General features: G+C 39.0%; 1 protein-coding gene across 2 annotated transcripts in view; it reads left to right on the top strand.

The window, feature by feature from the left end:
• The first annotated feature begins 6,038 nt into the window (after positions 1-6,038).
• Positions 6,039-22,300, top strand: part of LOC121379710 (zwei Ig domain protein zig-8-like) — a 100,025-nt gene continuing 83,763 nt past the window's right edge. For both annotated transcript variants that reach the window (XM_041508371.1, XM_041508364.1), the window contains exons 1-2: positions 6,039-6,439; positions 17,103-18,600. In XM_041508371.1, the coding sequence (XP_041364305.1) occupies positions 18,492-18,600 (109 nt within the window). In that variant the 5' untranslated portion in view covers positions 6,039-6,439; positions 17,103-18,491. The remainder of the gene's footprint in view (positions 6,440-17,102; positions 18,601-22,300) is intronic.

Below are 22,300 nucleotides of genomic sequence, written 5' to 3'. Positions count from 1 at the left end.
CCCCCTCCCTTTCTCTCTCTCTCTCATTCTTCTTATCTCCCTATTGCTCTTCTCCTTATATTCACCCCCTCTCTCCCTCCTTCCTTCATCTCTCCCCTCTCTCTCTCTCCCATCTCCTCCTCTCTCCTCCTTACTTTCCTTCCTACCTATCCCTCCCCACCGTCTCTATCTGTTCCCTTGTCTCTCTCCTCTCTCTCTCTCTTCTCTCTCTCTCTTTTTTCTCTCCCTCCTTAGTTTCCCTCCCTATGTCTCTGTCTTGTTCCTCTCTCTCTTTTCCCTTCTCACTCTCTCTCCCTCTCTCTGCTCTCCCTTCTCTCTCTACCTTTCTTGATCTCATCTTCATCCTACTCCCCCCTCTTTCCCCCTCCTTTCCTCCTGTCTCTCTCTCTTCCATCCTCTCCCCCTTCTCCTCTTTCCCTCTCTCTCTCCCTTTCTCTCTCCTTCTCTCCTCTCCTCTCCTGCCCAGTTCCTTCCTCCATCTCCCCTCCGGCCCTCTTTCCTCCCTCCTCCCACACTCTATCTCTCTCTCTTGATTGTGTTCTCTCTCCACTCCCCCCCCCTTCCCTTTCCCCCTATCCCCTCCACTCTCTCTCCCTCTCTATTCCCTCTCTCTCTTATCCCCTCTCTCTCTCTCTCTATCTGCCTTTTTCCCCTCCTATCTTCCTTTTTCATCCTTCTCTGTTCCCGTTACTCTCTTCTCTCCATCTCTTCTCCTCATTCTTCTCCCTCAGCTCCACTTCTCCCCCTTCTTCTCTCCGTCTTTTCATCCCTCTCTCCGCTCCTCCCATCTCTCTCTCTTCCCCCCGCTCTCTCTCTGCCTTCCTCATCCCTGTCTTTTTTCGCCTGTCTCTCTATTCTCTATCTCTGTTCTCTTCCTTCTCTCCCCTCTCTCTCCCTCTTTCTCTGTCTTCTATCTCTCTCTGTCTCTGTCTGTTCTCTCTTCTCTCTCTGTTCTACTGTCTCTGTCCTCCTATCACATTTCTCTCTCTCTCCTCTCTATCTCTGTCTCTCCCCTGTCCTGTTGTCTTCTTCCCGCTCTTGTTGTCTGTCCTGGCTCCCTCTGTCTCTTTCTCTCTCTCCCCCTCTCTGTCTTCTCCCTCTCTGTCTCTCTCTTCCTCTCTCTCTCCTTCTCTCTCTCTCTCTCTCTCTCCCCTCCACCTAAACTCTCTCCCTCTTCTCTCTCTCTCTCTCCTTTCCCTATCTCTCTCTCTCCCTCCGTATCTAATTTCTCTTTCTCCCTTATCTTCCTTACTCTCCTTTCTATCTAACTTTCGTTGTTTTTGTCTAGCTCTGTGTCTGTATATCTGAAGATCTCTGTCTAATGATGCATCTCGTAACGCTGTACGTGTAAATGAGCTGAGGTATTTTTAAACAAACATTCCTTTCCTCTCCTCTCGCACCACTGCCTTTAATACGTACGAGTCGCTCAACAACGCGGTCGACTGTAACGTCGAATAGTCCAAGTGATCGTCCGCGGAGCACCGACCCCACGACCTCTCGCGCCTCGGGCGAACAATCGTCTTCATAACCGAGATTGGTTTTCTTATCGCAATAAAATCAACGGCGATGGTATACACAACGGGTTTCTTCGTTTTTGGTTTTCTTATCACAATCAAATCAACGGCCATGGTGTACGCAACGGATTTCTTCGCTTTATGGTCGACGTAAGAACATCAGAGGACGTATAGATCGACATAGCGATGCCTCGGTTCGAGATAAAAACACTTTAGCACCAGTCTAACCTCTCACACTCATCAACGTAATGGCTGGAAACAATATTCATAATTACCGTTAACACGAAGCCGTCTAGCGCGTAACCTGTTGATGGAATTTGCTAGTCCAATATCTAAGACCAACTTATGAAATTGTCGAGTGTTTTTCATAGAGTGAGTGTTTGAAATATCGCACGCTATTTGTCCGCGGTATCACATTTGTTCTCATTGTGCGTCTAGCAATAGTGGATTTGGAGAAAAATCGACATTTTCCATAAGTATATAGATATAATTGACAGATTTTGGGAAACCGTGTCAGTTATTGACCAAGGAAAAGTAAACCCCTTTTAAAAGATATTTATTGGTTTGCGAGTTATTCTTCGTGTAAAATAAATATTTAGTTAAATGCGTAGGCCTATGAGAGACGATAGGGGTGGGTCGCGGTGTGATACGTATCGATACTAGAGACGCGATACAATGCGTTTATATCGCGATACTAAATAACATGACACTGGTTTTTACGCTCCACGTTAAACCTAATGACCACGTGCACTTCAAGAACCTGTCAAAATAGTTCGCAAACGTTTAGCTGATGATGATAACTAGTTTAACGTGCCCATATACCACTAGGGTTTCGAACACGCCCATCCCGAGTTCGACCTCCGATAATATCGGTGGCCTGACTCGGGATGGGCAGAATTTTGAAAATAGCAATTAGTAAAAAAGTTAATAAAAAAAATAAAAAAAATAAAAAGGTTACAAGCCAAAAATAAAAAAGAATTGACTGCTCGGCCGAATATTTGTATAATTTGGAGCATTTTAGAAGGACAGTCCAAAATTAAATAAGAGAAAGAAGAGAGGATCGGACTATTTAATAATATTAAAAAAAGAAAGAAATAATTTTGACATAAAATTTTGAACGCAGATCTAAAAGTTTAAAGTCCGATCGATATGTCCACGCGAGTGGCCTCGTTAAGGCCGTTTGGGTGCACAGCTTAAAGGGACGAGATGGGTTGCATCCCGTCAAGAAAACCCCTAGATTGACAGTCGATAGACGTTGAAGGTGTAGTGCTGTGCTGAAATAGGGATCTTGAGAAGCCGGATCCGTCTGAACGAGAGAGCATCAGACTAGGGTATAGTCCAGTCGTCATGGGTTGGTATAGTGGTGCGGACGGGCCCGACTCCGGAGGATACGAGATGGTATCACTATAAAGCAAGATAAAGTCTAGAATAAGAGTAGTAGGGGCCGACCCCGCTTCCTATTTCTTCTTAGAGTGGGGTGGTCAATCTTCCAGTGCTGCTAGGACAGGCTCGGACATGTAGAGACTAAACGCGAACAACCGTGGCGTTCTGCAGAATGGCCGTGATACGAGTCACGAAAAAACCCCCAAGTCGACAGTCAGACGGAGAAATGACGTGGAGGCAAGGAATCTCGCTAAAAAAGAATCCAACCTGGTGGTGCAGGCTGTCGAAACGAGAAGCGTTCCAGCGTTCGATCAGTTCCAATGGCCGCATACATCCCAGTAGAAAACTTCATTTCGCTGACAAAAACAACGAAATGAAGGACCCCCAAGTCGAGCACACAAACGTTTAGCGAGAAAACGGTTGGCTGGACGTAGGCCAGATATAAAGTGGTTGCCGTCGTGTCTAAACGAAGGACTTTCTGGTGGGTTGGTGAAATACGTTTTACTGGAAAAGACCGTCAGTCTATAAAGTTATCTTGTTATTAAGTGTTAAAAATATTAAAGAATTAAATCAACTTAGTAAATATATATTTGAATGTTACAAACTACGAACCACTATATGTACAATATGGTTAGTCAGGTTGATTTATTTAAATGTATATGTATGTATATATGTGTGTATGTATTTGCATTTATATGTGTATTTTTATATTGTATTCTCCTGCTCTACACTATATTGTGCAGTCATTGTATGTAAGGTATGTGGTTTTTGTAAAATAATTGAATTGAATTGAAATAACAAATACAGGTATATGCTGTCGTGATTAACGGAAACAGGTCACTATATATCATGTTTTATGTTGTCATGCTCATCTACGTTTTAATAACAGAAATATTATTACACGTTGTGTGCCATGCAGAATTGATGAATCTCATTTAAAAGTTATGCATTCCATTATCACATACATGTGAAATAAAACACTTCAAAGACATGCTTCATACATTTTACACAGAACACACGCACCTGCACTAAAGTCCGTTTCACAAATGATCTCTTGTTTGTTTTTTACTGCTTTGATCCCTGTTGTCGTGCATTGCACGTGCTGTCAGGCGTAGATGGGAGTATTCCACAGGAAACACAAACACAAATGTCCAATTTCCCCACTAAAAACATAAAAATAAATAAATAATAATAATAATAAATAAATAATTGCGAACATCCATCCATCCATACATCTTCACATCAATACATACATACACACACACACACACACACACACACACACACACACACACACACATATATATATATATATATATATATATATACCTTCACCCATCCATCCATCCATCCATCCATCCATTCATTCATTCATTCATCCATCCATCCACACATCAATACATACATCAATATGTATATAGTGTGGTCAATTCTGCAATCTCTTGCAACTCTGGCCAACACTTCCCAGTGACAAGAGCAATACGACGGGGTGCTTAGGAACGACTATATTATAGATGTCTACACACAGCAGCATTGCCATCTGACAAGAGGTAATGGCGATAATGATCGCCATCATGTTTAATCATCGCTATCATCATTATGACAATTTCATTCTTTGATATTACATCCAGCACGATGTTCTGAGCATGTAACCTGTCTATCGTCTTTCGTTTTGTTTTGTCGGAGAGTGGAGAAACCTGAGGATCAGACAGCATAACATTATATATATATATATATATATATATATATATATATATATATATATATATATATATATATATATATATATATATACCTTCATATATACCCATCCATCTAATAACCAAATGTTTGACATCCAATAGCCGACGAATAACACATCTGTGTGTTTTCGTGATGTCAGGAAACAAAACAAACTTTATTTTTCACTCATCCCAACGATCTGGGCAAGTCGTAGCCCAGTAGTAAAGCGCTTGCTTGATGCCATGTCGGTGTGGTATCGATCCCCGTTGGTCGACCCATTGGGCTATTTCTCGTTCAAAGCAGTGCACCACGACTGGTATATCATAGGCCGTGGTATTTGTTATCCTGTCTATGGGATGGTTTATATAAATAAAAAAACCTCGCTACTAATGGAACAAAATGTAGCGGGTTTCCTCTCCAAGACTCTATGTTTCAATTACCGAATGTTTGACATTCAATAGCCGATGATTAATAAATCAATGTGGTCTAGTGGTGTCGTTAAACAAAAGAAATTTTTAACTCCATCCATTATTATCATGCATTAAATACTGAATTGTTCGCGGCACTTCGATGTTCTGGAAGGGGATACTCTAGGGCGGTGAGGGGGAGGGGGGATGGAGACACCCGTGAAGTTTAATTGGTGTGAACAGAAATGGCGTGCAGTTTTAAAGTATTGATATAAAGGAATTATTTCTGTATAGTGCCGAAGATGTAATCTGGTGTCCGGATGGATGTTTCTGGAAGACAAATGCTTTCTATAACCATTATAGAAGGGCTATGTACGTTAGTGGATTTTGAAATACTGCACGTTTGTTAACTAATATTTCACCCCTTCCATAGAAAAAAACAACAAACAAACAAAAACCAACCCCCCCCCCCAAAAAGAAAAAAATTTAAAAAAAAAGAAAAAAAAAATCCACACAAAATAACCCCACCTGTCGCTTCAGACTCTATCTAGAGGTACGCACCCCTACCACCCAATCTCCCTGGACCGCGCCTGACTGATCTGTACAGTCAAGAATGATCATGTATGATGATTAAAAATTACTTCGATTCACAAACCTGCCGGGTATAAAAGGTTTTAATTAATCAGAGCCGAACGCACATGCAAGCAAGTCTCTCTCTGTCTGTGATCCTTCTCGCATGTGACAATCGACTGTACCCTAACCCTCACATCTGTCAGCTAGACTGGAGCCCAACTAATGAAGTCGCTAACACTCTAAACAAAGATCACGAGAAGCGATGCGTCGATATCCATTGTCACTGACGTTCGAGTGCTGGGATGTACTTGATTGTATACCCCAGAATAGGACACGAGAGATAATCTGTGGGTCAAAATTAATAATACATTGATTCCGCTCTGCGACTTCTGTTCTGCGCGTTCCGGTTCTCTACAAACTCCGGACGAATTCACGGGCGGAGCGCTATCGATTGGTTCGGCGCTTTTCGGCGCGACTCTTCGGGAAAACCGACGTCTGCGATAGCAGGATGTTATCGGCAGGGATGCGAGTGGCAGCCACGATACGTCTTGAGCGGAAAGCGCGAGTTGGACGATACGTGGGAAGGTTTGCGTGATTCGCTCAAAATTAAAAGAAGATAGACCGTTGATGATGTACTCTTGACTTCTTTAGAGAACAGCAATCCAATCACGTTAACAAAAACGGAATCGTCTAAAAGTCAACAGGATGAAACGTTTTAACCCTCACATATTCTTAATCATGTTTGGAGTACATTTCTACCTTTACTCGTCTCTTCGTTGCTTATGAAAGTTTGTTTTTTCTTGTCGTGGATGGATATTTCTTCGCAGATTAAGATATCACGTACGTAAAAAAAAAAAAAGAGAGAAAGAAAGTATTTACTTGTTAAGAGTGCAGGTTTGTTTTGTTAGCTACAATGCTTTTGTTTACGTTGTAAATGTTTCTGCTCACATTTTATTTATTTTCAAATATTCAGCTTCTGTTGTATTGTTTAACTTGTGTTTGGTTTCTGCGGTACGGAGTTGTGAAAAAGTAACCAATATGTGTTTGTATAGTCAGTATATTTTTCGCTTGACAGTCTTTACTTTCAAAACAGTGTATTGATACAGACTAAACTCAAAATTGGGATACATATTTATGAAAGAGAAATATATTTTTTTAAGAATCAGATCTATATATTTTAATTGATAAAGATTACAGGTTTATATAACATTTTAAGCCCTCTGATGTAGCCTAAATTGTTTGCGTATTTTCTCATTTTTATTTTTTTCATTAAGCAAATCGTAATTGTATAATAAAAATGAATGAATGAATGTTTAACAACACCCCAGCACAAAATAACACACTGGCTATTGGGGGTCAATAATAATAAGAATAAAAAAAACATTGAATTAATTAAAATAAAATAATTAAGTTAAATGAAATAATCGAATTAAATTAAATTAAATTAAATTAAATTAAAACTTTTTAAAGTACTAAAAATTGTTGTAAGTACAATACTGGTAAAATTCGACAGAAACTGAGTGTTACACGTATATACAGTCCCCAACCCCCTCAAATTTCCCCAATCCCACAAAATAACGAATTTAAGGAAAATGAAATGAAACGAATTAAAGCAAAAGAAAAAACTAAGTTGTAATAAATTAAATTGAGCTTTAAGAATGTTACTAAATTCTAAATAAATTGTACTTTGGTAATAATTTATAAATAATATATTACTTAGATCTGTCAGTCGGAATATAAACTAATTTGCCAATGGAAATGAAATGTTTTATTTAACGACGCATTCAGCACATTTTATTTACTGTTATATGGCGTCGGACATATGGTTAAGGACCAGGCACAGATATTGAGAGAGGAAACCCGCTGTCGCCACTTCACGGGTTACTCTTTCCGATTAGCAGCAAGGGATTTTTTAGATGCACCATCCCACAGACAGGATAGCACATACCACGGTCTTTGATATACATGTACCAGTCATAGTGCACTGACTGGAGCTAGAAATAGCCCAATGGGCCCACCGACGGGGATCGATCCCAGACCGACCGCGCATCAAGCGAACGCTTTACCACTGGACTACTTCCCGCCCCTAATTTGGCAATGGTTGCGATTATTAACGCGACTGTTTTCATTACGGTCGAGTTCATGGAATGTTGTCTGTATCTCAACCCATTAAAATCAATTAGAGTATATTTCAATTACACAACACCTGTTGCACGATGCTTTCAGCATGCCATTTAAAAAAATATATATATATAGTGGGTTGGGGTATTTTTTATTTTAAAAATACAAGTTGCACAATCTTTCGGACAGCAGACACGCGTATGCATGGGGGGGGGGGGGGGGGGAGGGGTGTGTGCGGTCGACATCGAACCGGCTGCTCATAGCATTTGTTTTGTTTAAATATATTTTCCGGGGGAGCCTGACTCGATCCCACCTAGAATCTTCGCTCACAACAGTGTAGATACATGGGCGGGTCTGGCAGTTAAACGTTAAAGTTTTGTTTGTTTAACGACACCACTAGAGGACATTGATCTATTAATCATCACATCTGGTAATTTCTACATTTAGTCTTAGAGAGGAAACCCGCTCATTAGTGGCAAGGGATATTTTATGTGCATCATCCCACAGACAGGATAGCATATACGAAGGCCTTTGATATACCAGTCATGGGTCTGGCAGAGAGGCATATGAGTGAGGACGATTCTAACAGAGATGGGACGGACAGACTGAGAGTGGGAGGAGGGAAGGAATGGGACGTGAGAGGGAGGGGGTCACGGAAACACTTCTGCAACTGATTGAGGACATAGTTTATTAGTTATAAACTCAACTATAGTCCGTCCCACGCCTTTTTCATACTATGGAATTTACTACAAGTTATTTATTTTTGAGTCAATTGTTTTCTAAACTGCACACAAAAATAGGGTGTTTTTTTGTTTGTTTTTTCCGAAACACTTTTACTTTTCTTCTTAGGTCAAACCAAACAGAAATTATTTACAAAAACAAATTGTGTAGGGCCTATATATAAAACTCAAGTTTAGTAACTTCTAATAATGTCTCTCTGTTTCATCCCTGTCTCTTTCTGTCTCTGCCTTTGTCTATCTGTCTATCTCTGTCTCTCTGTCTCTCTGATCTCTCTCTCTGTCTGTCTGTCTCTGTCTATCTGTCTATCTCTGTCTCTCTGTCTCTCTGATCTCTCTCTGTCTGTCTGTCTCTGTCTGTCTGTCTCTCTCTCTCTTTCTCTCTCTCTCTCTCTCTCTCTCTCTCTCTCTCTCTCTCTCTGTCTCTCTCTGTCTCTCTCTCTCTCTCTCTCTGTGTGTGTGTGTGTGTGTGTGTGTGTGTGTGTGTGTGTGTCTCAGAACATCATTGCGTGCGCATATATGTATCCATGTACGATTATATGTCACTGTCTCTCTGTGGAATCTGTCTGCAAGCGCACACATTCACGTATATATTATGTCTGTACACACACACACACACACACACACACACACACACATTAACGAACGTAAGAACGCACACACGTATGCATTTGAATAGATTTGCTCTAATACACACACTCGACGACTAGTGATATACTTCTGTTTGAACCTGTGTTGAGACTGACGTACACACGACACTAACACACACGACACCGTGCAGCCGGGACACTGACACACACGACACTATACAGCTGGGACACTGGACTTCAGATATGAAAGAGGAACACCAGCCGTGTCCCTAGAAAGGGATCGTTATTAATATTTATAAACGTAATCACTGGTGGATCGCCAAGCTGGTACGTTCTTGCCACAATGGAATCACAAATGCGTCGAAAAACGTGGCACACTTAATTACATTATAAAACGTGTTTTATGATACGAGACAGTATTGATTTTAGTATATAGTATGAGATTCGCATTAGTGAATGATTTATTTCTCAAATGATGTTTTTAAAAAAAAAAAAAAAAAAAAAAAAAAAAAAAAAAAAAAAAACCCAACACACATAAAATCTAAAACAAAAATAACCGAAAAATATTTTAAAAAGAAAAAAAAAAGAGAAAAAAAAAGGAGAAGCAAAAACACGGAAACAAAAGAACAAAATGAAAACCCACTTGTATATGCTCAAATAAAACTGATTCTTTAAATAAAATGTTATCTTTATAATAATAATAAAACAAAATAAAACATACAGTGTTAATATTCACGGGTAAATAAAAAGAGTAAAATTTTTTTTATTTAACGACGCCACTAGAGCACGTTGATTTTTTTTATCTTATCATCGGCTATTGGACGTCAAACATGGTCATTCTGACACTGGTTTTTTTAGAGGCAACCCGCTGTCGCCACATAGGCTACTCTTTTACGACCGGCATTGAGCTTTGCGGAGCACTCACTCAAGGTTTGGAGTCGGTATCTGGATTAAAAATCCCATGCCTCGACTGGGATCCGAACCCAGTACCTACCAGCCTATAGACCAATGGCCTAACCACGACGCCACCGAGGCCGGTGGGTAAATAAAAAGGTACATTATTTGAAATATATAAAATATGTTTCCCGATACAGTTGGCCTGACTATAAAAACGTGATGTTAGTCTCCGAGTTCAGTACGTGTTTAACTTTGAGGACACCTGCCACTGTAGAAGTCGTTGTGATTTGTATTGCTCGAAATGTCACTGGTATTAAACGTGAAGAAATAGTCTTCCCACGATTAGCGTCAATGTTCAAACAGCTGACAAAAACTAAAGTCTCGCGACGTGGATATTAGGTCGGATATGATTGTTACAAAGTCAGCTGCTCGTGGTTAGTGAGATGTACGTAACATTCTTCGTATAATTATAAACAATAATTGGAAAACAAATATAAACGAAAACGTAAAGGATATGTAAAGCAGACATTTTGCTAATTTTAATTGTAATACAGTAGAACTGTTCAGACAAATCGATAGGCAAACACACACAGTCAGAGCGAGAGATAGATAGACATACCTACAGACTGACAGACAGACAGGTATGTATGTATGTATGTATGTATGTATGTATGTATGCATGAATGAATACATGAATGTATATAGGTATATATAGGTATATATAGGTAAGTAGGTAGGTAGGTAAGTAGGTAGGCAGATAGATAGGTAGAAAGAAAGATAGACAGACAGACAAACAGACACACAGATAGATAGATATAGATAGATAGGCAGGCAGACAGATACACAGGCAGACAGAAAGACAGGCAGATCGATCGATCGATAGATAGATAGATAGATAGACAGACAGAGAGAGAGACAGACAGACAGACAGGCAGACAGACATATATATATAGACAGACAAAATAGAAGGCATCCCAGTATATTTTCAGTTTGTTTGTTTTGTTTAGCAACACCACTAGAGCACATTGATTTACTAATCATCGGCTATTGGATGGCAAACATTTGGCAATTTTGTCCTTTAGTCTTATAGAGGAAACCCGCTACATTTTGTTATTAGTAGCAAAGGATGTTTTATATACACCATCCCACAGACAGGATAGCACATACCACGGCCTTTGATATACCAGTCGTGATGCACTGGCTGAATCGAGAAATAGCCCAATGGGTATGTTTTCAGATACAATAATATGCGTTTGCGGAATAATTTATCTAAGTTTTAAACAAGGCCTCTGGCAGGCGTAATTGAAATGTTCAGATGGCAAGAATGTAAGAAAACCTACACCGGAAATTCCTAAAGCAAAATATACACTTTTTTTCCACAAAATATTGACATTATTTTCACAGCTACCTCTAAACATTCAAAGCCAGAACTAACTGCGCTTGAGCAGAACTTGTATTTACAATGATGCATTTTGGTTTCACTATGAAATGCTTTTCTTCTCTTTTTGTTGTTGTTATTGTTGATCCGTTACCTTTGTCGTCCTCTCCGTAATTATACCCTACTTAGGTTCCCAACCCCGTCTCCACTTAAACTCCCTCCAATGCCTACCCCACTCTCTGTATCTAGTTATGTTTCCTTTTTTCTTTCGTTGTTTCTTATTCTTTCTTTCTTCTTTTCCCTCTCCCTAACTCTCTGACTTTATATCGCTATTTCTCTCTGTCTCTCTCTCTGTCTGTCTCTCTCTGTCTCCTTCTCTCGCTATATCTCTTTGTCTCCCCCCTCGCTCTGTCTCTGTCTCTCTGTCTCTGTCTCTCTCTCTGTCTCTCTCTCTCTCTCTCTCTCTCTCTCTCTCTCTCTCTCTCTCTCTCTCTCTCTCTCTCTCTCTCTCGCGCGCGCGCGCGCGCTCACTCTCTCTCGCTCTTTAATACTTATACGTTACAATACTAAGTCTTGTGTTAAAATGTTGCTTAAACTTATAATTTAAACGTATTGCGTGATATAATAATAATATATATAATTGTTAATGCACACATGTACTAAATACCGGCCTCGGTAGTGTCGTGCAATTTTTAAGATGTTATCGACTAACAGAGACTTTTTAACGAATGTAATTACATATCAAATATATTTTTCTGCATAAAATATTAGCGGTTGTATATTAAACGTGTTTCTGATCGTTGTAATATTTAGTTAAATTTCATTTGATTTCCTAAAATATCGTTTTTTTTTCGTACGTACGAAGTTATTTGAAGCTAAAATCTAGTTTGGGCTTTTTACAATATTTAGACGACCAGCAGAAACACACTGAATATACAGACACTGCTATTCTAAGCAAGAAAATATATTTAATATATAAGTTTAATCGTAGAAATATTTTATTGGTCGGAAACATCTTACAATGCAGCAAAGTCAGGAATGTCCCTTTAATTGGATAGAAACACGAAAATAAGTTGAACTGAAATCAATCAATGTGATGTAGTCGTGTCGTTAAACAAAACAACCTTAAAGGGACATGCCCTAGTTTTTAAACACTAAGGCATATTTTTGACTATTAGAGCCATTTTTTCATAACTGAAATCATACTTTACTTAGATTTTATGGTTTAAATTATCCATTTCCGTACATTCGAAGTGTGGTTGGTCATCCTGGTATTTTTAAGATCACAAAATGCATTAATCATATTTTTAAAAACGCACGTGCGTCTGAGAATTAAAAGTTATGGAGTCGAGTTTGGGTGTATTTTTAGAGGGTATTTCACCATTTCAAAGTTACAGACTCATGTTTCACTCAACTGTAACTTTATCCAAATGTCTTACAGGTTTGTAGATTAACTAAACTTAGTGTTTATTTTCACGGGGTGAAACTAGGGTTTGTTCCTTTAAACTGTTGATCTTCACGCGTGGTTTTTTCTGCCCACTACCAGATGTGTTTTCTCGGTCTGTGACTCCCTGGTCCCGGGTTAATCGATGTATAAGGACATTTGATGGGCAGCAAACACTCTCCGACTAGACGACCATCTCTGGGTCAGCGAAACCAGAACAGATATCGGAGTTAGAACCGACAATAACAATATTTACGACTTTTATCTATAATGGAAATAAGTACAAATACCACTTGGCTATGGCATAAAATTAACTTTCTGACCTGTAAGGGTATCGCTCGAAAGGAAACATAAGTAGAGAGTGAAGGGAGAGAGAGAAATATATATATATATATATATATATATATATATATATATATATATATATATATATATATATATAGAGAGAGAGAGAGAGAGAGAGAGAGAGAGAGAGAGAGAGAGAGAGAGAGAGAGAGAGGGAAGAGTTACAACAAAGTTAACATTTATTTTGCTTAACGACGCCACTAGAGCACATTGTTTTATTAATCATTGGCTATTGGATGTCACACATTTGGCATTTTTGGCATACAGTCTTAGGGAGGAAACCTACAATATTATTTTTCCATTAGTACCAAGGGATGCTTTATATGCACCATTCCACAAACAGGATAGCACATACGACGGTATTTGATACACCAGTCGTAGTGCACAGGCTGGAACGAGAAATAGCCCAACGGGCCCACTTTCTTTCTTTCTTTCTTTCTTTGTTTGTTTGTTTGTTTGTTTGTTTGTTTCTTTCGTTCTGTGTGTGTTTCACTCCCTCTATGTCTGCCCCATTCTGTCCCTCTTTATATATGTACCTACATGCCTCTCTGTCTCCTCCTGTCCCTCATTCCACGCCACTCCACTCCATTATTCTCTATCAATTTAGCCTCTTCCAATGCCCATCAATTTCTAACGCTTTAGTTGTGGCTGCTTCGATTAGCACTTTATCATTTCAACCGAGACGTGTTCTGTTTGAAGACTGGATTCAAGTCCCGGGCCGCTTTCATTTCAAGTTGAGACAGACCTTATTAAATGTGCATGACCGGGGCTTAGGTGTTGCAGATATAGGTGGTGATACGGCGCCGTGCTTCATTGGTTCCATACAAACTCTTCTATTACACGGCTCATTAAGAGTACGCGTTAGTCATATATCTAATCATACCTGTAGTTCTCGAGTCTTTTTTCATTATATTATCTGCATCAAGGTAATTATCTGAAAGGCAATCCTTAGTTTACTATAATCAGGCATATCATGCAGTAAATACGAACACTTTCAAAATTCTATCTTTGCTAAAGGCAGAACCAAAAGGACATTTTGACAGTATCAGGCTGTTCTGGGGTGTCAGTTCAGGGCAATGGGTTAGTTCTTATTTTTAATGGTTAGGTATATATATATATATATATATATATATATATATATATATATATATATATATATATATATATATATATATATATATATATATATATTGTAGATGTACAATGTATATGTATATGTATATGTATATGTAGATGTATATATATATATATAGATGTAGATGTGGATATGTATATGTATATGTATATATATATGTAGTATATGTATATGTATATGTATATGTATATGTAGATACGTATGTGTATGTGTGTATATATATATATATATAGTAGTCGTTTTCGAGTTGAAAGACGCTATTTTATACATACACTTTTAAACATACACTTTTAAACATACACGTTTTTATATATATTACCTTACTTTCGTTAAACTCGCTTTGTATGGGAACCGGTACGGGGATGCGAACCCATTACCTACCAACTTTAATTCAGATGGTTTAACCGCCATGCAACTGTGGCCGGTTTGCACCCCAGTTGGAGGACTGCCACTACCGGGACGATACATTATACCAGCCTGGACTACAGAATGTTTGCCACTCCCAAGCACCATTCGTATTAGCGGTAGTTCTACTAGGCTGGTTTCAAGATTTCAAGATTTCAAGATTTATTAAACAACAATGTGTTACAAAAGAACATTTTCAAATACATGATTAACATACATGACAAGAACAGGCGTCAACGTAGACGTATCTGTAGTTAACATAGAACACAAGATATGCAATCAAAATAGCTAAAATATGCGGAGAAACGTCAGTTGACAAGACTAGATAATTTTTCAATAAATATAGCTAGGTTTTTAATAATGATGCATTAAATAATCGCTTCGATTAATTATATAATATTGTTTTATATATTTTCTTCTAATGGTTTCAATATTGTCATGTTTACAATTAAGTAATGGTATTCATCTCCAATATCAGTACCGGTATTACAAAGTTTGCATATTCTATTTTCTCTAGGAACATTAAACCATCTGACAGTTTCAATTGGTAATCTTAAATTTGACATACGCAATTTAGTTATCCAGCATCTATTTTGGTACGATAATTTCGACAAATAGGTTTCGAAGTATTTGTGGTTGTGTAATGGTTAACACTTCGCACTTAAAACCGGTTAGTACTGAGTTCGTATCCCGATACCGACTACCGTAATGAGTTTTAATAGTGTAAAATCAGATTTAATCTAGAACTTAGATGCCATAATAATTATATAGTGCGTTACCGGTATACCAACATTAAATAAAGAGTTGCTTCTCTTTTGCGGACCGCTCGAATTTAAAAAATAATATTTAAAATTCCAGGTGACGAACCCGTTGGGCTATTTCTTGTTCCAGCCGTGGTATGTGCTATCCTGTCTGTGGGATGGTGCATTTAAAATATCCTTTGCTGCTAATGGAAAAATGTTGCGGATTTCCTCTCTAATATTATATGCAAAAATTAGGAAATGTTTCAGACCCAATAACCGATTATTGATAAATCGATGCGTTCTAGTGATGTCGTTATACCAAAAAAAAAACCCAATAAAAAACAAACAACTAAGACTATATGTCATAATTACTAAATTAATAAATCAATGTGCTGTAGTGGTGTCGTTACACAAAACAAAGTCTGACTTTAAATTTAGATGCCTATACCTCAGAGAAAGGTTGCAGCCAAAGTCTGAGAATTCCCCTCCCCCAGTGGTTCGCCCCTGTTAACCGGCAATGCAATCATGGAGTTTATCTCTAACGTGCCCGGAATGTTGTACATACACAAGCACATCTGTGTGATCCTGCCTCAGGTGCTCGACATCAAACACAATGTCTGGTGATTTAATGCACCGCGCTGCACGAAAAAAATGTACAGGTGTTTTCAACAATATTCCTCATATTGATATTGGACGTAGTCACTAGCTGCGTAATGCGTACACCAAATGTTTCGATAACATTCGGCCTTGATATCAGACAACTTTCATCGGGTTGTCCTCAAAACATTAATTGCAACTAAAGGCTTAAATGTGTTTTTACCCAGATTTTTCTGGTGTGGTGGCTAAGCCATCGACGTTTGTATGGTAGGCAGTGGAGGATCCAGAAAATCCATTTAGAGGGAGCCCCAATGACTTGAGGCGGAATGCCAGGGGAACTTTGGGGGAAGGTTTGAAGGGTATTGTAAAACAAATATGAAATTTAATATATAATGAAATTATAACTATCGCAAAATTTAGGGGGGGGGGGGACAGGCCCCTGGGTCCCCCTAGATCCGCCTCTGGTAGGTATTGGGTGAGTATCCCGGTATCTGCTCCCACCCAGAGTGAGTTTTAATGAATAAGCTGTGGTAAAGTGTGAGGGCGCGCCACGCCGAATTTTCTCTTATTAAAACGTATCCGTTAGCAGGTCTTTTCCTGGGCCCACAACACAGGCACCAACATCTATCACACGGCTTTCTCACCAAGGGGTTTGTAGCAAAATAATCTCTCTTTCTCGTTTCCTCCCTCCCTCCCCCTCTCTCTCTCTTATATAACAAAATATATTTCTAACAATTTCTGAATTCGAAGCAGAAATAAATGGCAAGACAATATTACAGTAACTGCGAACTAACTATTCTCATAATGTATCGCATGCCAGCAGTACTTTGATGATTTTACAGGTGCTCGGTTCTGTTACGAGCCTGCAAACCTGGGAGTAATTACACGTCTTAAGTTAAACCACACTCCTTTCAGACAACTCAATATCTTTAAGACATAATCTAGGGAATACTTAAAACTTCAACTCCACGAGTTTACGGATTTTACCGGAACTATAAGCTTTGCACTCGTTGCGCCTTTTTGGTATAATACACATACAATGCAGAGTTCTAACGTTTGGCCTTTGCCAAACGTAAGTAATTGTTCTAATCAAAGTCATGTTTTCACACAGGTAATCGAGGATAAGGCTGGAATGTGTGTCAAAGGCTGCCAGGATCAACACCCAGAAGCCATGCCGAGTAACCGATCCGGTGGAATCCCGCGGGACGTCAGAGTCGTTCGGTGTTTGACAAGATTATTGGCCCAGTAACGGCAACTCGCTACTAGAACCGGAATGCCACAGAAGACCTCGCAGTTCCGTTGAGTGGTGTGCAACTGAAAGAGTCATTTTTTTCTGTTTCCTTTTTTTTATTTATTACTGGGTTTTTTTTCTGGTTTCGCGCATTCTTGTGGTGGGATAGCTGACTCCTTAACGTTCTGACGGGCGCAGAGAGGAGAGAAGAAGCTGGTTGGAGTTATTATTGACTGACTTCAGCTCTGTCCAAGAAGCATTGACTGTGCTTCAGAGGTTTCCCTCTCGCACATGGCGAGTTTCGACACGCGGAAGGATTTTATGAGAAAGAACTCATTTTGCACTTGCTATTTAAGTGGCTGCTGCAGAGAAGCATTGTATAACAATGAACCGGTTTTAAAATGTTATAAAAACTGCAATAACATAAAAGAAATGAACGAAACGAAAGCACGGTTAAGTTTCTAGTTCCGTCCTGAATACTTCTGTGTCTAATAATACAGTTCATATATATATATATATCTATATTGGAAGTGTATGAAATACGTTACTATAATTGTCAGGGACATACGTTACAAGTGCAAGTTTTACAGTTCATATTTGTATTGGAAGGGGACGAAGTACGTTATTGTTGTCAGTTTTTGTACTGCAGATTTGTATTGAAAGTAAGCAACTTACGTTACTAGAGCAAATTTTAAAGTTCAAATTTGTAAAGGAAGTGAACGATATACGTTACTATTTTAATAAAAAAAATTTAACTGCAAATTTGTACTGGAAGCTAACAACCTACGTTACTGGTGCCAGTTGTACGGTAGAAATACATACTGGAGGTGAACGGACTGCGTTACTGTGTTAAGTTTTGTTTTGCAAATTTGCACCGAAAGTGACGGTCCTACGGTACTACAGTAAAATCCACAATTTGTACAGTAACCAGCGACCTGCGTTTTTCGCTAGTTTTGTATTCACAATTTGTACAGCACGTTAACAACCGGCGATCAAACCGTACCCACACGGGAGTGCAAGAAGTGTGTTTCGCTTACCGCGTTCTCTCCGTGCCACAAAACTAACGAAAGGGTTAGGATGAAACAGGTCTCAGCATCTGGTTCTGATTACCTGGATACTCACTGATTTGTTAGACAAACACTTTGCTCAGCACACCAGGTCCCCCAGAGGTGTTACCAGGTGCCAGCATTGTTACAGTGACCTCATGAATCGAGGCCCCAGCGGCGAATACCTGCATTGGCAAATGGTGTTAAATTGGCGGCGAGAATAATGGATATATACCTGTTGGGACGGATACCTTGTCAAGTGCTCTACTCCGTGCTCCGGACCCAGAGTCACCTGCTGCCTCTCCTCTATCTCCTCTGGTTTGGAATAGCAGGTAGGTTTTTACTGATATTGTCCTAATACCAATTTATTACACGTGTTACAAAGTTACCTGTTGCCTCTTTTTGTCTCCTCTGGTACGTCAAAGGCAGTGGTATGTGCTATACTGTCTATGGTACGGCGCATATAAAAGATCCATTGCTGCTAATCGAAAAGAGTAGCCCATGACGTGGCGACAGCGGGTTTCCTCTCTCAATATCTGTGTGGTCCTTAACCATATGTCCGACGTCATATAACCGTAAATAAAATGTGTTGAGTGCGTCGTTAAATAAAACATTTTCTTCCTCTGATTTGGATTAACAGATAGGTTTTACTAATATTTTAGTGCTTTTGTTTAAAGACACCTCTAGAGCACATTGATTAATTATTCATCTGCTATTGAATGTCAGATATTTGGTAATTCTGACACGTGGCCATCAGAGGAAACCCGTTACATTTTTCTTAATGCAGCATAGGATCTTTTGTATGCACTTTCCCACAGACAGTGAAGCCCATACGACGGCCTATGATCAGTCATGGTACATTGGTTGGAACGATACAAAACCCAATCGGTTGAATGGATCCATCGAGGTGGTTCGATCCTGCGATGCAAGCACCCCAAGGGAGCACTCAACCGACTTCGCTACATCCCGCCCCCGTTTTACTAATATTGTCCTAATACTAAATTATTGATCACGTCTCGAGTACAGCATTCAATAGAACTGATACACTAGTATTTTCGATTTGAGAGTTTATGTCTCACTACACAAATACTAATAGCCATTGGAACTGATGTAAAACAAACTAATTTCAAATCCGGCGGTCAGTTTATTTATTGATACAGATATACCAACAATAAATAAATAAATAATAAATAAATAAATATCTGAAACATTAAAAATATATTTACAAATAGTAAAATGATAGTTTTAGGATGATTACTTTTGGATACCTTCAGTAATTGCAAATAACTTTCCAACATATATTTTCATCAACCACTACACGTTTAAAACAACAGTTCTGTAATGTTCTCCTAAACACTGGTTAGATTACTGGCGTCTGAGCAGCTGCACCCACAACTCCAATAGAATGAGTTGTCGTTGATTTAATATATATATATATATATATATATATATATATATATATATATATATATATATATATATATATATATATATCTTCGGAGATACGTAATATTTGCATTTCAGCGCTTTGTTTACCCCACATGTCTGTCACATGACACTAACAGGAGCATGTGCCCGTGTGGGTGGTATAGGAACACTTTCTCCGATACCATATGGAATCCACGTGCATCACGAAAATTAACTCTATCACGTAAACCGTGCATTTTCCCAATTAACACGCGTCTCCTGCTGATAACGATATGGTATATTTGTTTTAGTTTTAACAACATCTAAAAGAACGGGACAATAACCAATAACCATTTTATTAGTTTTCATATCAAATTTTATTGAATGTGAACTATATCATTTGAAGTATCTTTGAAAATATATAGTTTTTAATACATTTCGTCACTCTGATTACGTGCTTACATCTATTTACGGTTACATGGCGTCAGACATATGGTTAAGGACCACACAGATATTGAGAGAGGAAACCCGCTGTCGCGACTTCATGGGCTACACTTAACGATTAGCAGCAAGGGATCTTTTATATGCACCATCCCAAAAACAGAGTAGTTCATACCACGGCCTTTGATATGCCAGTCGTGGTGCACTGGCTGGAACGAGAAATAGCCCAATGGGCCCACCAACGGGGATCGATCCCAGACCGACCACGCATCGAGCGAGCGCTTTACCACTGGGCTATGTCCTACCCTTATATTTAATAAAGTTCAAGCTCGTCATCTCTTCAGTGAGTCGTTAAAGCTAACTTTGTGTGAGAACATTACCGCGAAGCGAACCCAAAACCTATCAGCCTAGAAACCTTGAGCCATAATGAAATGACTCAGAGCCATAATGAAATATTAAAGTTTGTTTTGTTTAACGACCTCACTAAAGCACAATGGTTTTTAAATCATTGGCTATTGGATGTCAGACATTTGGTAATTTTGATTTACAGTCTTAAAGAGGAAACCCAATAAATCGTTCCATTAGTAGCAAGGAATCTTTTACATGCACCATCTCACAGACAGGATAGTTCATATCATGGCCTTTGATATACCAGTCGTGGTGCGCTCGCTAGACCGACAGATTCCATTGGGTCCACCGACAGAGATCGATCGCATACCGACCACGCATCAATTGAGCGCTTTACCACTGGCCTACAATGTCATGTACGTGCCGTCCTGAACCCTAAAGAAGAAAAAACTAATTTTAAAGCCGCACACCCTAGTTCCATCCAGCGAAAATAAATTATAATTTGGTTAATCTACAAACCTGTAACACACTTAGATCACGTTTTTATCAAATGGAGTGAAAAAGCAGGTTTTATATAGATAAATACCATGGGAATCCCCATGTCCCAATTGCTTGAAATAATTTTGAAAGTTAGTATTCTGATGTCACCGGGAGATGTCGCTCGAAGCACAACAATGCCTACGTCACGACAAATTTCACAGACTTGGGGTGCGTTCCTTTCACCTCTCCTGGACATGTTCCAACTGTTCTGTCCTGGTTGTATCCCCTCTCCAGATATCGTAAGACTTAGCAAAATTATTGGTTTTAAGGGTTTGTAACGTTTTGTCTTGAGACACTTACTTGTCTGAACTTTATTGTTACTGAAAATGTTCACGAACTGTGAAGAAAAATCTCACAAATGAACAACAAGCAAACGACAACAAATCGGATGTTGATTGCCCGAACCGTGCACGAGTAAACAAACCGAACCAAAATGATAACGGTGACGTGGTATACCAACGTCTGTGACGTTTACACAGGAAGATTCCCTCTAAAAATAGATTGGACCTCGCTTGCTTAACGGTTTTTTCTCGAGTGCACGCGGCTTTTTAAGAAATACAAAAAATGCATTTCGTGGTTTTACAAACACCAGGATTACCAGGATTACTAAAAAGCACTTCAGGTGAATGGACATGTGTATTCTAAATAATTAAATGTAAGTAAAGTGCAATTGTATTTGTGAAAAAATGGGTTTAATAGCGAAAAACAACGCTGTAATGGTTAACAACTAGCCGTAACTAGGGCGTGTCCCTTTAAACGAGGTTCTACTACATCGACTAGAGAGGGTATTAGGAAACAGATACTAAAACAGATATTACCGATGATTTACTTGTTTTAAGATCTGTTGTAAAAGCTGTTTTCTTTCACAAACTTTAAAACCTCTCGTGGACAAGGGCGAAATGATTCCATCAAACCTCAATTTCCTTTTCCTTTCTTTTTTTATTAGAACAAGATGATTACACACTACGAAAGTGTGACGCATTGCAAATAAAATACTTTGACGACTTTTGCCAGAGTTCAGCGACAACGAGTAGCGCTAACGTCTGCGGACTATTTGATAGGTTCTCGTGTAGTCATTCAATTTAACACGAAGCGCGTGTAGCATGCTGGCGAACTGAACGCAGACCTTTCTTCGTCATAAACCTTTCTGTTTTTTCATACCTCGCATGTTACGTTATCATAAAGCAGCTTGCAATAGCGCACGTACCGCTAATTCCAATTATTCGTAACCGTTATTTAACCATATGTCTTTGATTGAAGCCCGTATCGGCAGCCAGATCAATGGTTCCAAGAACG

The sequence above is a fragment of the Gigantopelta aegis genome, chromosome 2, assembly GCF_016097555.1.
Source record: "Gigantopelta aegis isolate Gae_Host chromosome 2, Gae_host_genome, whole genome shotgun sequence".
Classification (NCBI taxonomy): Eukaryota; Metazoa; Mollusca; class Gastropoda; order Neomphalida; family Peltospiridae; genus Gigantopelta; species Gigantopelta aegis.
The sequence above is the reverse complement of the archived record's forward strand: the minus strand, read 5'-3'. Positions and strand labels throughout refer to the sequence as shown.